At 37.3% G+C, this 16896-nt stretch overlaps 1 protein-coding gene across 3 annotated transcripts in view; it reads left to right on the top strand.

Annotated features, from left to right (window-relative positions):
* Positions 1-4885, top strand: part of LOC125226699 (bifunctional heparan sulfate N-deacetylase/N-sulfotransferase) — a 200542-nt gene extending 195657 nt beyond the window's left edge. For all 3 annotated transcript variants that reach the window (XM_048130761.1, XM_048130760.1, XM_048130762.1), the window contains 3 exons: positions 449-565; positions 1822-2001; positions 2811-4885. In XM_048130761.1, the coding sequence (XP_047986718.1) occupies positions 449-565; positions 1822-2001; positions 2811-3033 (520 nt within the window). In that variant the 3' untranslated portion in view covers positions 3034-4885. The remainder of the gene's footprint in view (positions 1-448; positions 566-1821; positions 2002-2810) is intronic.
* The last annotated feature ends 12011 nt before the right edge of the window (positions 4886-16896 follow it).

Raw genomic sequence — 16896 nt, 5'->3', positions numbered from 1 at the left:
TATTACCAGAATGTATGTGCTAGTTCAACTCGATAGGCTTTCGGAATTTTCGTTATACATTATTAGCTTGAAATTACAGGCACTGTTTTCCATTTCTTCGGTGTTTTCATAGTTCAAATGAGCGTCTCTACAAAAAATGGGAAAAGTGTAAAGCGGATTACTCGAGAACTTGTTTAGAACTTTACCTGCTGATATGTTGCGAGCCGTTCCACATTACTAGGTTAAAAAGCGGTGTAGAGGATGGACTAACATCCTTTCACTACAATATCACAATTTAGTTTTCTTTCAACCCTTATTGCCAAAAGTCACTCTCAAACCTCAGCAGTTCTAAGTGCCTATGCAGACGTGATTTTTTGTATGTCGTTTAAAATGAAGCATAACTTAGAATGTATGGACTTTTTGACGACGGGTTGATACGACTGTACTATAAAACACGTTTATTCCGCAGGGCATACTCCTGGTACCAGCACATCCGCTCGCACGGCGACGCCGTGGCCAACAACTATACCTTCCACACCGTCATCACGGCTAACGACTCCGCCCCCAAATCCCTTAAGGACTTAAGGTAAGAAGACAAACAAAATTTTACACATCACATGTGTGTGTACATGTTACTTTGCAAATAATAAGAAAAAATGTAAAAATGATTTCAAAAATAATGACGTTCAAGATAGGCTCGTTCATATAACTCCGACAGAACGTCATCCTTTGGTCTGCCTCTGTCTGTAGAAACACAATTTCTTGATGAGTTCAAATCGCACGCGATTGGCGTAAGTAGGTGTGTTATTTGAACAAATAATATTATAATTTATCGTATCGTATAGCAAGTTTACACGGATTAATAATTATGAATTTCAGATGCAGCAATTTCAAATTATTTCCTAATTTCAATCTGCAGCTTTATACTCCATTTGAGTCAAAATCACTCAATTTTACCTAACAGTACGTATTAGCGGTTGTTAGTAGTACCTATAGATCGCTCCAAATTACGTAGTCGAGATTAAATAGCGCCTAGTGTCGTAACATTCACACATTTTCCCGATATAATCCCACTGACGTGCTATTTCTGAAACATTTTGTAACGAATTGTCAATGACCTGTTGTTATTACAAAGATGTTTTCGAACATCGTTCAAGTGGGACTTTATGTTACATTGAACAGTTGTGATTGTTTATTCTTGAAACTTTTAGATCAAACATGAAATCGATTTAACGTAGAAAGATATTTGAATCAAGAAAATTATTGGTACTTTTTTATCACTTTGTACCTACTTAGGTATTAGTTTGTGAGCTAACCCAAAAAGTCCAAAAACCGGAATTGGAATGTGGTAAAAGTTAGGTATAATATACCTATTACTATTATACATATAAAGTACCTACAAAGCTGTTAATTTTTGCTATGCACGGTGTGCTATACGAGTAGGTACAAATTTATGTACTAGTACTGCCTAATATACCTACGTTGTCGACTTGTGACTTGAGTGCCTTAATTGACCCTTTGAGCCCCAAACGTCGCATATACACCTCGGCAATATGCCAATATAACTTTAAATTAATTATAACTTATTGAGATAGAACGATGTTCTGAGAACGATCAATATCAATGATCTTAAGGGCACTTGATTCAAGCGTATTTTCATGACGTTAAAAATTTTGTTTATTTAGCCGGTCAAACAAGTTATTTAAAGGCGCGAAATTAATAACATTTCCTACTGGTGATAAAAATTCGCACATTTTTAGATTTATCAAAAACTTTGTCAGACAATTTCTAGTGACAAAAATTGTTTGACCGACTGTAATAAGAATAATGTGTTTGTTTTAGAAACCGGTGTCTGAACCCTGGCAAGTATAGTCACTTCCTGGAGCGCTGGCTGGCGGAGTACAGCCCGCACCAGCTGCACGTGCTCGACGGGTCGCTGCTGCGCGCCGAGCCCGCCGCCGCGCTCACGCCGCTGCAGAAGTTCCTCAAGATCCCCGCGCTAGACTACAATAAGCTGCTTAAGTAAGTTAAATATTTTACCAAACTATAGTTTATCACGCTACGGAGCGCTGTACAACCCGCAACTAGTGGACCTCCGCCTCCGGTCCAACTGAGCCTTCCTTGCTGACTTTTCCAGTTTTCCTTCTCACTATTTAGTACTCCCTTTTGGCAGGCAGCTAAAAATATGAGTGAAAATAGTATTCACATCTTGACCAGTACATAACAAAACCTTAAGTAACAAGGAGCGGTCGGCCGTAATAACATACTAATATTCCATGTGATCTTAGGTATTATTTCTACTGGTCGAGGTAAGATAAGTATTATTAATTTATTCCCCTATCATATGTATAACAACCAAAAATATTGGGAAAAAAAGTAACTTTTAACCATATAAATTACGTCATGAGAACACGAGTCAATCCATAATCTCATTTCCGAACAAAACATATATATTTTTTTGAAGTATTTTTATTCTACGAGCGAAACTGTTATCTCTCGGGGGATGAAGGATAAACTCGCGTATATCGACCTCCAAAATCAGCCCTTATGCGTCAGCATGCCTACTCGCACACACTCCTACCCCGACTGCTATCTCCCCGTTGTTTACCTCGATCAGATATGAGAGTCCTTTGAGAACCCTGAAGTGAAAACAATTTTATGGGTGAGTATACATACACAGTTCTATTTAGCGCCATCGAGTGTTATTACTTTATTCCCCAGTATCTCAACTTCTTCATTGCGCTCGAGGCTCATAGAACACCCAATAAATTTCGTTTAGTATCTATCCGAGTCGATGGGTTATGAAGTAATTAATCTTTTATATTCAACAGGTACGACCCGAAGAAGGGATTTTTCTGCCAAGCCGTAAGCAATGAGCGGACAAAATGTCTCGGCAAATCTAAAGGGCGCGTTTACCCACCCATGGAGGAGAGGTCGGCCAAATTCTTAAAGCGATACTACACGCCCCATAACACGGCTTTGTCAAAGCTGCTGGTCAGGCTGGGGCGCCCCGTCCCGCAGTGGCTCAAAGACGAGCTATCGTCTAATGGATAGCATATCTCTCAACCTAAAAGGTTGGAACGAGATAAAATACTTCACGGATTGATAAAAGTCTGTGTCGTGACCGTGCCCTGACCAGGTCGGGGCCCGCGCGTGAGGTTGCAAACAATCTTGTTTTCAAGTGTTTCGGTGTGAGAGTATCATTGTTGAAAATATGTCTATCAATCTTGTAATATACTGTTTTAAAGAGTGATATTGTAAACGACTTAATGTTCTCGATCTCTACAATTGAGACGTCGATTTTTTTTCGTGAGATTAAATAAATCTAAATAATAGGTGATTAGTACATAATTGAGTTCTGAGTAAAGCAATTACTGATTTAAATTAACTTGCCTGAAATATATTTTAGCCATAATTATGTTGTATGATCCGGCAATTATTGACGATGAGTCGGTTTAGGTGCTATTTTAAGTATTGAACAATACTACATATGCTTAGTTTTAACCCACGGTCCCATAAGATGCAACCAGTAGCTTGCAGCAATCCAAAAGCGAGCTTATGTAATTGTTATAGTTTTACGCAATTTTAAGTACCTCAAGTACAGCATAGTTCTTTAAGTTTTTTCACTTTTGTATTTTTCGCCTCAGGAACATAAGTTGTCATTCCATTACGCACGCGTTGGTTTCCTTATATTATAACTTTATGTACCTGATACGACTTGTATATTTGTAATTAATTTTCATTTTTCATATCGAATATTAGATCAATTACCAATTTCTACGTCTATCTGTGCCATACACATACAGTCTATAGATTTTATTAAAACGGCACTAACTTTCATTACTTAAATTATTTTTATAGTCGCAAGCCTTTGTTTCACTGGAACAAAACACTAGTCGAATAGGTGATATTTAAATCACAATTATTTTTGTCAATTCCAGCCCATAGGTAATTCGGAATATTTGTGTAAGCACATAGTTTTTTTATCTTGTTCCCGTAAGTTACCTACTCGTACAGTTAGCCGTAAGAGTTCTTTATAGGGTGTAAACAAAAGGCGTTGTATTTTAAATAATTGATATCAATGATAATGATAACGCAAGGAATGAATACATATAAAAAGTACTTGGTATATATTTTGATATTCATGAATTTATCGGCGAGGTAACTTGGTAAGAAAAGAGACCGACAGTGAAATCGACATCTTTTTACAACATTTTCTTAGAAAATAATAATTGATTTATATTAGAGGTCGGCACTAAAATCTTGTAAAAAAAATCTGTTCCATATAAATATTAAATAGACTTTAAAATTATAATTAATAAATTGATTTGACTAGAGCATTAAATGTTAATGGAATTTAGTTTTTTGTTATGGATATCTAAAGTACATTTTACAAAAAATGCTTTATACATTTTAAAATTTATGTCTACACTTCCGATGTTCTTAATGTTGTGAAGTTGTGTGTTACGTAGAAAATGGCCTTACAGTGTTAGAGGCGAGCTATGAAACCTGTGTCATGATTTTATTGTGGTGTTGCTATTGACATGTTTATGTATCTAGGGGGAGGTGCAGCCGTGTCCCCTCACTCCCCGTATTCAAGACTATATCCCTGAGAAGTGTATGTATATTGTATATGCTTAGTTTTGTTTCGTATCGCGAGTGAGGGGACACGCTGCCAGTGACGAGGTGGATGTTCCGCGGAACGGTTGTGTTTGCTTGGCAATAATACATTTGACTTCAACTTACCCGCGTACGAAATGTCCACACCAAGTTCGTTTGATTAATAAATTATAGTTGTTATTTTTATTGTGTATAAAATTTTTAAAGATACAGCAGACTGCTCTTGAAATGTGTTCTTTATAAGAAATTAATACATCACTTATTTTAATAAATGATTTGAATCTAACTTGATTGTTAATTGTTTTATCCGAATAACCTTTCCCGACGTCCTCTAACCTTATTCCCTCATTTAGCAATTCGTAATGTACCTAGATGTGATATAAATTCTTAAAAGAGATAATAGTGCTGAATAGACAAAGAAACGTTCAATTAGGGCCTCGTGAAGACTGAAGAGCAATTTTATTTAAATATGATTACAATATAATTTTAGTTGTTTCCATACCCAATATTTTAAATTATTTTCAGTTAGTGAAATATTAACTACCTAGGTACATACAAAGCCCCAGCCTATATACATTTCAAAATATACCTCACCAGGGGCCCATTTCTCGAAGCTACAGGTTACAATTTGCAAGTGGTAGTCAATGTCTAATAAGACAAGTTGGAAAGAGACTTCCGCTTGTATCTTGTTACTTTCAGTTTTGAGAAATGGGCCCCAGTTCGTAAAGTGTCTAATTTATTTTTCGCATAAGTAGTAAATTCAGTTGACATTAAATTCAATTTGGTTCCTTATCTAATCTAATCTAATCTATATTGACTGATAAAATTAAGGTGTTTACCTTAAGTTTATTCCTTCATTAAAATTTAATTTACGTAACTTTATCCAAGACAATCATAGAATTTAGAGATCTCAACAATTTCAAAAAATTAACCCTTAAATGCATGGTGATGTATACATATATGCATCATATATTTGATGGCCCCTGGCTCGATATGTAGCTATCCAAAATCACATTTATTGCTTAATTGTCATTCATCATTTATTATTATTTAATATAAAATTAAATAAATTAAATAATATAAGGATTTACTATTTATTATTTAAGGATTAAGATGAAATGGCGGAAAAGTGTGAAAAACAGGACGATGGCTATTTTTAGTATGTGATTTAGGCTGATTTTTTCGGAGTTAGTAATTAGTTTATGTTTAAACATTTTATCATAAAGGTTTCACAAATAGTGTACCTTTTTAATAGTAGTATTTTTTTTTAAATAAAACTTACCAATTACGATATATTTTTTATAAAGGAAAAAATGGAAAAATTTTTACGCTTCCGATAGATATATTTATATAAATAAGATATGCCTATTTAACTTCTAACACTGATTTAGTATAAAAATCTATCTTAAATATTTTTTTTATTATTTTTTCCAGAGTCAGAAAACCATTGTCTATCACATATATTAATATCTCGTTAAAAGAAAAATTCATGCATTTAAGGGTTAAAGGAGCATGCACGAGTTTTCACCTTCCATATGTATAACTTACCTTCAGGCGGGTCTTATGCTTGATTGCTACCGACATATCAAGAAAAGACAGGCCATTTGGGATACTAGCCCTTAGGTATAGTATTTCTCTTCCATCCGTATAATGCTAAAACGTCTTTCTCTTCTCGGTTCTAGAGTTTTTAGAGAAGAGTTTGCAATAGGCTAATGACTTAAATGTGAAATAACATTTTTTAACTACCTGAACAGCTGGCATCAAAGTTTTTGAAGTCGTACCGATACTCGATAGGTAAGCGTGACTTGGAAAATTTTTAGAAATTATTTCGAGTTTTTTCGAAGTGATTACTTACGATATGCTCTTAGGTTAAAAGTCAAGAATTTTCGATTCCTACTTGCTCGCTGTATCGTCACAGATTTTATATTTCCATGGCATAAAGTGATCATACATTGTACGACAATACGTGTAACAATTCCTAGGAGAATGCAATTTCTAGAGAAATGCAATCTAACTGCAGCCAACTTTTCTGAAAAATGTATAAGAGTCGCCGGCAGCGTACTGTTCGATGCGATTCCGTTCCAAATGCTTTACATGCGGCTATAACTTCTCGTTTTATAGGTGCATCCGAAACAAGGTGTGGTGAGCTATATTGGCAACTGTTCATAGCCTGCGTTATTGGAAATTTTCAAAGACGGTAGGTACAAACCTGGAACCTGCAACCATTTTCAGTAACTGCCTATCTTGATTGGTATGCCAAAACATTGGTTTGGAGCTGTCTCTAAAAGTTTTTGTAGTGCCAGAAAATGTGTTGGATACCAGTAGTGACCACTGACCACGTTAAGGCTGAAACACAAAAATAATTACCAATGGCTCATTTTTTGTAACACAATAGAATCCATCCGTACCTTTGACCGCAAGGCTTCAAATACGTTTATTTTTTAATGTTTATAAATTTATTTTGCAATCTACCGATTTTTCGTGGTTAATTAAGCCTAATACAGGATCTTAACAGAACAAAAATTGCAACCAGCCATTTCTTCTCGCAAGGCTTCTTCCTAAAAAGATATTATATTATTAAATAAGGCTTCAGACACATACAGTGCTCTAAGCTCGGACACGTAGCCTTATCGCACCACGCCCCGTTGCTCCCTTGACCTATTTTAAAAGTATTTTAACTAGAAAAATGTTTAAAAAGTCTTTACGGTAGGGACTCTATTTTCGCAAGAAATTTGCATTCAATGAATATAATTGAATTGGCGACGTCGATAACGTCAGGAAGGAAGCGGGGAGAGCGGCCCCTACCACGGGCTCGTTGTCTCGACATCGCCGCTCGACCGCCATTGCGCCTGATTGCCACCGTTAATGAGCATGCCCTTTGCTGCAGGGGCCCATTTTCTAATTGACTTTGCCTACTTACATATGTGTTCTGTTATAAAAAAGAAAGTTATACTTATTTTAGAATGTATTAGCCAAAATAGCAAAAACAGAAACCTTATAAGTTATCCAAGGAAAAATACAACTAGGTACCTGTTTCCCACTTGGTCGAACAAAAGTCAATTTCAGAATTTGGATAAAGTGGTTACCTTAAACATTTATGTATGTTAAGCTACCCGAAATTACTTATTCATTCTTGCGAATGCGTTTCGTTGGTAAAGCGCATGGTAGGGTTTGCGAGAGCAACCTGCGCGCATTATGGGCTTTATCTTAAAATTACCGACAGTGATGGATGACGCCGCGTCGTAATTCATTTATCTGCGATTAAGGGTCGGCTGATGTGCCTCGTCACGCCAACTATCGGCAAATTGACAAGTTGAAATGTTGTTGTGCTAACGCCTGCAAACAGGATCCATTAGGTTTTATAGCTAGCTGTGTTTTTAGAAAGCAATTAGGGAGTGCACACTGCCGCGCGACACTATGGCGCGACACGAAAACAGGACACGAGCTACACAAACTAATACCTACCATATTTGAGTACCCTCACAACCGTGTGTTTTCCTACTTAAATCCTTGGCAAACGACTGAAATGACGTTACAGTACGTGCTCGTGAAAGTTGTGAACTCACTTTGCTTAGCTGAGAATAGAAAAAATCTACATGTTTCAGACACAGAATAGGTTAGATCACAATATGAGGACTAGAAAAAGTACTCAGAATTTAGATAGAATATATAATTCTCATGCACATATTCCGAAAAATGGTGATGAGATGCTATATTTTTCGCAATAACTTTGATACTCATGTGTATCAGTATCAGCGAGGCAGAAAATAAAATTAGACGGTTTTATACTAAGGCGATATTAACTTTCCCGTAATAAAAATGTCTTGGGTGCAGGATAGCGCATTTGCATCACCCATTTATAAGAGGGAACCTGGATAGTCTAGCAAAGCTCCTCGAGGTGCAATGAGCTATTTGGTTTTATTTCTATTCGCTTTATTACACGGAGGCCAAAGTAATGATGTTATTCCTAAATATAAACTGTTGCGTATTTGCAACCCTTCGCTATTGTGAATACGGTTCATGAGCTGAAACTCCGACTACATTCGGCATAAGTAGGTGTCGCGCCGCTCCCAGGGTGCTCCTGATTTGTGAGTGCAGCTGATAACGCGATTTTGATGAGCTCCCCCGGGCTTCGCTTCTATCATTTTCTGATTCACCCGCTCGGAATGTTAATGCCTTCTGGTGCACAAATCGACGACTATTGGTAGATACCAGCAACTAAATTGATAAGCGTATTTGAAATGGAAATAGCTTTGTATGTTAACTCAATCGTGCAAAAATAACGACTTTTTGTGAAACGTCCCTAAATGTCAGGTTTTAGTACCTACCTACTCAACAAACCTACAAAATAAAAACGTAATTAGGTACTTACCTATGTTCTAAAAATAGCTTATCGAATACAACATTCTTATTCTAAAATGTATTTTTATACCTAATCGTCTTTTTTACTCACATTTAATGCTAACTCTGTGATTGGAAGATATTCAATGCAGAGGGAAGTGAAACATTGTGGCAGCTCTGTTGACCGGTAGCCGCCTATCCGACAGCCCTTAGGAGACAGAACGGAAACCTTGTCTTGCGCAATCTACTGTAGACAGATGTCCCACAAACAATATCTAAGTTTGTGTCGCTTTGTCGTAATATTTGCCAAGACTCTGAAAGCCTCGAGTTGAGTTTGAGCGACTTCTCCAGCTTATTACTATTTGTGTTGCCAAGTCAGTTTTCTACCAAGAGCACAAAGCCGCTTTAACTATTTTTGTTACCAAAACATTTACAAAGGGAGCATGTTGTTGTTTGGTAAGTATTGCATTTGATTATTCCATTTATAATGGCGGAGTTAGCGCGGCGCTATGTCGAGTGAACGGCATGTGTTTACGTCGGTGTAAGTAAGAATAATGGCTGGGCATAAATCAGTGGCATCTTCACATCTTTTTGAATGGATACTCACAAACGCCTGCCGCTTGCACGAAGCGCAAATTTACTCAATTCAGAGATTCGGGAATAAGGTCACGTTTGAATAGCTCTGCTTATTTACGCGGGTACATAAATTGGAGTCGATTAACTAGATTAGGGGAATAACGGCTCGACTGTATTGAAGGTTTTAAATTGGTTCGGATTAATATTCTAGTTTTTGACTATACGACGTCTATATGCTTAGTTATGTGATTTCAGTGCTTATAAGCGCAAAGATGATATGACGCTCTGGGGACAAATAAGGAACAGCGAACGATGTTGTATCCAAGTCCTGACTCCCGAATACACAAGTACCTAGGTAGTACCTGCGAGGCTTGCTCAAATAATGAACAAATATTGCATTTAAATATATAATGTATTTAGTAAAAAATCTTTAGTATACTTAGTTATTTTTAGTAACAACATAACTACCTAATACGTACAGTTTTGCTAATTGACAATAGCGAAAATAAGCGCAAATTTGCAAAAAGCTCATACATAGGTCCCCTATACCGATAGGTCCCCTACATCAGCATGTAGATACAATGGTGAAATAATACCTACTTATATATAACTTACAACGAATAACAGTTCTGTTAGAGCAGAACATTATCGTGTAGGCAAATTAACTACGTCGCGCCTCAGTCAATCAATTAGTGTATTATGACACTAATTCACACAGCGACAGACACTGATTACGTATTCACGTAATAATTTACCTAATTGGGTTCAGGATTTGTTAACTAGTTTATTATAATCGCTTTGAAACTAGTATTTAATATCAAATCGGTATAACTATTATTTAATATTGCGGTGTTTCCCAAATCCCAATACCTACTAAATATTCTAAAACTAATTCCAATGATGATACTTATAACATCTTTACTGAAGTGTCGAAAGGCTATGCATGCCTATTTTTGAGAAAACCTATCTTAGATTTCATTCATCATATCCAGAGGTACATATTTATTTTTTAACAAGAGTTTAGTAGCTATGTAAAATATTGAAAAAAAAAGTTTTTTCTGAAAGCCACTTAATCGAGATGAAAGCGTTTTTCCAACTTTTTAGTCAACTTTTGCCGTCAACTTTTAATGCCGGATTATCATCGTGCAGAGCCTGACGTAGGAGTTTGGCTGCGGAAGATGGCCTATTAATCACAAACCCATATTGGACTGGAATTTGTGCATGAGTGCACGGCCGCCACCGCCCCTAGCGAAAAGTTGCGATGAAAGTTGTTATTGTACGTGGGAGTGCGGCCGAGGACGAAACTTGCGACTTACAGGCGTTTATTGAGCGGAAAGCGAGCGAGTTGGCGCCCCGCTCTGTCCAACTTTATTCTCTATTCCAGTTTGGGGGTTACTTTTGTGACGACAGGTAAACGGGTAGTTGAGGTATTTCAATGAATCCACATTGTTTTTCTACCCGAGGCAAGAATAGCTGTATATTAAATTAAAGTGCAGTGGACATATGAAAGCATGTTTAAGTCGGCGTCGGCGAGTAAATTGAGGCCCTTGTTTTTATGCGTCCATGTTTTTACATGTTATGAGATTCCGTCCCGAGTAAAGTTGGCTTAACGAGTTATGGATGATACGATGTCGTAAAAATGTGGCGCCCAAGAAAGATCACGGCTTAAATCAACATTTTAATTAAGTGATTGGATCAAGGGTGATTTTCAGCTGGATTTTCAGGAGTACATATTCATTTTTCAACACTTAAATAGAGATTAAGTAGAAATTTGAATTTGTATGTCTTTATTAAATCAATGTCGACAATATATTACAGAAACTTTAGCAATTAATCAATTAACAATATAATTTATCTTTATTGAGTACGATGGTCGTAATTCACGATATTTAAACGCATCATAGAACAAGAAATTATTTTTCCCCTCACTAGCTCGGAAACACGTGTTTTGTCATTTAATACCAGCGGGTAAAAACGCATTTTAACCACTAGTGGATAAATAATTTGACCTTGAATAGAGGCAAATTTTCTACTTTAAAATTGATAAAAGTGGGTTAATCTAGTGATGAAGATGTTTTACCATCTGTGGAACTACTGGAAGCAGTGATAAAGGCGTTTTTTGCGTTGTACTTTCCTCGCTATAGTGAGGGGAAAAGTTTTGTGTTACACACGAGTGCAAATGTATTTTACTTCTCGTGTGTTGAAAAACTCGCAAGCTCAGGATTCACTGGTGGCTTCGCTCGTGGTTCAACTATAGAATCCTTTCGCTTGCTCGTTTTTCAATTCCACACTCTGCGTTAAAATACAAATTTGCACTCTTGTATAACAAATAACTGAGTTAACACAATTCGATTTCCGTACCCGGTCCATCAACTGGAAGTCACATGAAAATTTTGTATAATAGATGTTTTTTACGGTGGCGATTATCCCAAAGTTACCAAAGTGATTTCTGTGGGTTATTTTACGAGTTAAGCATTGCTAAGGAAAAGACGCAATTTCGCGCGTCCCTTCAGAAGGGTAAGGACTCTTATAAACATCGGCGTTGGCCGCCGCTGCTCGCGTAATCTCCCGAAAACATAAAAGCGTATGAAAACTTTAGTGTCCATAAATTTTGCCAATACAAGCGAGGACGGTACGAAATACTTTAGCGAATGGCGTGTTAGCCTCAACTTGCTGCGACACAGATTGCAAGCTAAGCCCTTTGTAAATTTTGTAGGAGAGTGGCTCTCGGGAATGAGACAATAGAAGTATCTACCTATTGCAAAGTACTTTGAAGTTGTTAATTGCGTACATAATGTTCCACGAAAGCCCGAACTACTTAAAAGCCGAAGTAAGTTTGTTTTAAAACACAATTTTCTACTTGAACAACAAGAGATCCAGGCTTAAGCAGTTGTCTGAGCTTCGTTATCAAGTTCTCAAAACACCAGTATGACCCAGGCTGTGGTCGAACGGTTTATTAAGAGCGCGCTTATTGTTCCACTCTACACTGCATCGGTATTCCGGCATACGCCACCGTATACTCCGAGCCAATAATGCATGTAACTACAAAACGAGTGAGTTTCAACATTTTGGCGTGGATTTCGTTTGGGAATCTATTTGACTGTCGGTTGGACGAATGCTCAAAGCAGACAAATATGCGAACAGTCCCGACGCGTACGTCGGTCATTTGATAGCAATCAAATTAGGTATACGCCCATCTAATTAACCAACTAATCAACGGATGAAATGATAGTTAGCTCGCACTTAATTAACGTATTCTCAACTTTATTAAACAGAATAAATTTAAAAGTGGAAAATGTCTGCCTTGGGTGAGACTTGAACTCACCCAAGCTCGCTTCGCTGGCTTGGTTGAAGTCTTGGTGGCTCAGTTGGCAGAGCGCTGGAGTATCGATCCAGAGGCCGTGAGTTCAAGTCTCACCCAAGGCAGACATTTTCCACTTTTAAATTTATTCTAAGCCTAACGGCATCGATTGCAGACGTTTCTGCTAATCAGAAGTTAAAATTTATTAAACAGATCTATATAAGTAATTAATTAAATTAATTACTAGCTTTTTCCCGCAGCTTCGCTCGCGTTAAATTCGAAAATTGCGGAATGAACTCCATACAAACTTCGTGACATACGAAGTGGGGAGTTCGAAAGAGACAAAAAGCCTATGTCACTCTCCATCCCTTCAACTATCTCCACATAAAAAACCTTGACCATATGTACGTCGCTCCGTTTTGCCGTGAAGGACGGACAAACAAACAGACACACACACTTTCCCATTTAAAATATTAGTATGGATTTAAATATTATTATGGATTTAAGTACCTAATGTAAGTACCTAAGTTATATTTGTCTTGTTTGTCGCTTTCATTTCTCCCTTAGGTTTAGTCGAAGTCCACTTTGGGATATGGGAATATTGCGATGTGTGCACTGTCACTGGCAATATTACAATTTCGTTTTCTTTGAACCGCTTGATTGTTGATAGTGGCATTGAAGTACCTTCGTGTGCTCCGATTACCACTTTTGGGAATACAGGCGTGAGTTTATGTATAAATATACAAGTATGTACCATTGTCAAAATGTCCAATTAATATAATTATTTGAATTTTATGAACTCTACGTGAACGAGCGCCGTAGGCCCGTCGTGAGCTTCTCAAGACACTTCTACTTATTATCTTAAAAAAACTACGTTCTCTGCCCATATACATATAATGTTCATGACATATCACTTATCATGTACATATCTATAAAGATACTTTAATTGTGTTAGATGACCTAGAATTCCAATGGAATTAAATTTAAGCATTGGGATATTATTGTAAATATGTACTTCAAAAATACACGTCTCCAGAGAATACTGGACATTTTAAATTAAAAATGCTCCATCAAGTAACAGCATAATACAGATCCAAGCAGAATAATCATCGCTCTCTCGGCAGTTTATTTGATCAAGTATTAAATCGAAACCAGGCGCACGTATCGTTTCCTCGGTCATTTGAGCATGTTCCTTGTATTAGTCGTACGTAGGATAGGCACGTTCACAATTTGTGGCTACGGGTTGTCACGAATGGATTGTGCAATAATCAGAAATTCGGGCCGATATTGGCCTAGATTGCGAAATGACGGACTGTCGCCGTGTCGACCGCCGCCGCTGCGGCCGGCCGCCGCCGCCGGCAGCGCGGGCGCGGCTGCAACGGCCATTTGTAATTCAATTACGACTAGCCCCGTCTGCGGTGCCACCATCCAGTCCTACCAACGAGCGCAATAAAATTCATGAGCCTCTTGTTACATTCATGAGGGAAATCGAGAAAAAATACGGTGTCTTATATACGAAAGGCAATATAAACAAGTGACGTTATAACTTTCACTTTCACGAGCTTGACTTTACTTGGAAATAAGTATGTGAAAAATAATTCAATACAAAATAATACTCGCTCAAAACCTCCGAGCACAAATCCGAAGACCTGATGAACAATAACAAAACTAGCCGCGCTTGTTCTTATAGGTAGTGAAGTTAAGTTAATTATTGAAAAGGTAACCAACTTGGCTCGGCTTCCGCTTTTACAGAAAATAATCGTCTTCGGTCGGGCACTGGGGATTTAGTTCTTTATTTCTGTTAAACAAGAAAGATACTTTACTGGGTTACTGGATACAAAAGTTTACGGAGTATCATTGATAATTTTAATGAAAACAGACTTTGTTTCTTTCGAGTAACCATAAAGACATGAAAAAAAGTTTTTAGTTGGTTCCATTCCACATGGCTGTATTTTATTTAATGTTTAGCGGCCGGTCCGGCCGACGAAGCCAGCGCGTTTTCTTTTATGAACCCGGCCACGATAAAGATAAAATTTTATAAAATTATCTACTCTATTTTGTCGCCGCCTCGCTCCTCGGTGATGTAATTTATTGCATTGTATCGCAGTTTAATTATGAAGGATAATACTTTAAAGATTTATTACTGGAGCTTTAGCTCCGGAAGATATAATCATGAAACTTTAGGGAAATATTAATGTTTAATTTGCATTTCCTAGCGTTCACATCTTCTGTAAAGGCTGTAATAATTGGTAATTCGATTGGGCCGCGCCCCGCGCCGCATCGGTCTTGAATACGTACCACTGCAACGACAAAATCTGTTGTAAAAACATCGGGAGGCCTTTATTTGGCAAACTTTTGTATTAGAAGGTACGCATTTGCATAATAGAATTTGTGTTACGGAAACGAAGCCCCTTAATATAGAAATTTCTTCGGCAGAGTAAAATTCCAGGTGTCTTATTAAATAATTTGTAAGCGTGCACAAAACATTGACGAGCCAACGCGTTTAATTAACTTGCTTTAATCAGCGCGGCTTCAAGTGGCTTAGTGCCATTTTATAGCACCTTAGGCTTTATTACAACTACCGACAAGGTAAATTTGTCACACATACACACATATCGCACATTGTCATCTTTTATAACAAATAATTAATATCGTTCATTGCATTGCTATTTGTAGATTGAATTGAAAACCTCAATTACTTAAAATTCAGACTCGAAAAGAGCAGTTAACGAGTAATCCATTTGTACATTGGCCAGTTTTTTCGATGCCAGCGCTGATTTCGGTTCAGTGTATTTAGCTGAAACAAAACTCTTTGTGCAGATGTTCACGTTCAGAGCCATGGCAGGGATTATACGATTGAAACATGGCGGCGGCGTAATAACGTGTACACAACGCTGCACGATTTTTGCGACCGACTCACGTGCCCTGCCGACATTAATTACCTCCGTATATGAACATGGTTCGGGAGAAAACTGAAACCGAAACCAAAAAGGTACCCGAAAAAAATAAAGGGCCCCGAAATAATATTGATGGAAGTTTGCAATCGAAACAAAGTAATTATACCGCTTTGTTGGCTTACGTGCTCCAACGCGCACTCGCCCTAACTAACTGGTTCGTCCTATTAATTTTGGGTAGGCTTTAATTTCTAAGAATTCACACTTTCCATTATCCTCTTATTCCAACATAAACTGAACCGAATTTCAAATCTTAAAAACCATTTGAGTTCGAATAGCGCAAACTTGGGGGTTCTAATTTTCCAGCGATGCTTGCAAATTACAAGCAGCAGGCCTCCCGCATAAATCCAACCTTTTCAAGTTAATAAAAATGATTTAAGTACGCATTAAAAGGATCTTTCGCACACATAGAACATGGAATTTATAATAGTAATAATACTGAGATTGTTATTGTCCTGTGCGCCTAGAACCTCGACTCTGTCGACTGCTTTATTTGTGGAAACGACATAATTGTGCGGACTTGGTAATTGGTGCCGTAAATCTAACTCTAAATCTTTATTATATTCTAGGTAATATATGTGAAAGGGTTAATATGTTTTCGATTTTGTAATGTATCTTGCTTTACGAGTAGAGAGATAAGACCAATGTTGCTAATTCAAAAGTATTGAATTTATTGATAAGTTGTGCATTTCTTGCTCACGTAGGTACTGTCAGTGCAAGATATGTAAGTTAGCAACGATTTTTACTCCGGTGCAAATGTTATATTAAACTTCGAATTTCGATGAAATTATGACGTTTACTCAACCCTTGACTCTACGAACTTGAAAAAAAATCAAATATCCATTTTGCAGACGGGAATTAATAGCGCATAACTAAGTTTTAACACTTATATTGGACGTTGCGAGGACGATGTTGTCCCCGTGGTCTCGAAAAAGACGTCGAGCGAGTAACAAGTAAGACACATAAGTAACAAAATTGTAAACGATTGTCGAAATCGTTTACAATTTTTGTTACTTATGTGTAAAAATCGTGAAAACAATCCGTGACACCCAGAGTAGACACCCAGACCCAGACTAGGAGAAAAGTATCATCATTTAAGTTGGGCATCGGGACCAGTACTTAGGA

The sequence above is a fragment of the Leguminivora glycinivorella genome, chromosome 5, assembly GCF_023078275.1.
Source record: "Leguminivora glycinivorella isolate SPB_JAAS2020 chromosome 5, LegGlyc_1.1, whole genome shotgun sequence".
NCBI lineage: Eukaryota > Metazoa > Arthropoda > Insecta > Lepidoptera > Tortricidae > Leguminivora > Leguminivora glycinivorella.
This window is presented reverse-complemented; position numbering and strand designations above follow the sequence as displayed.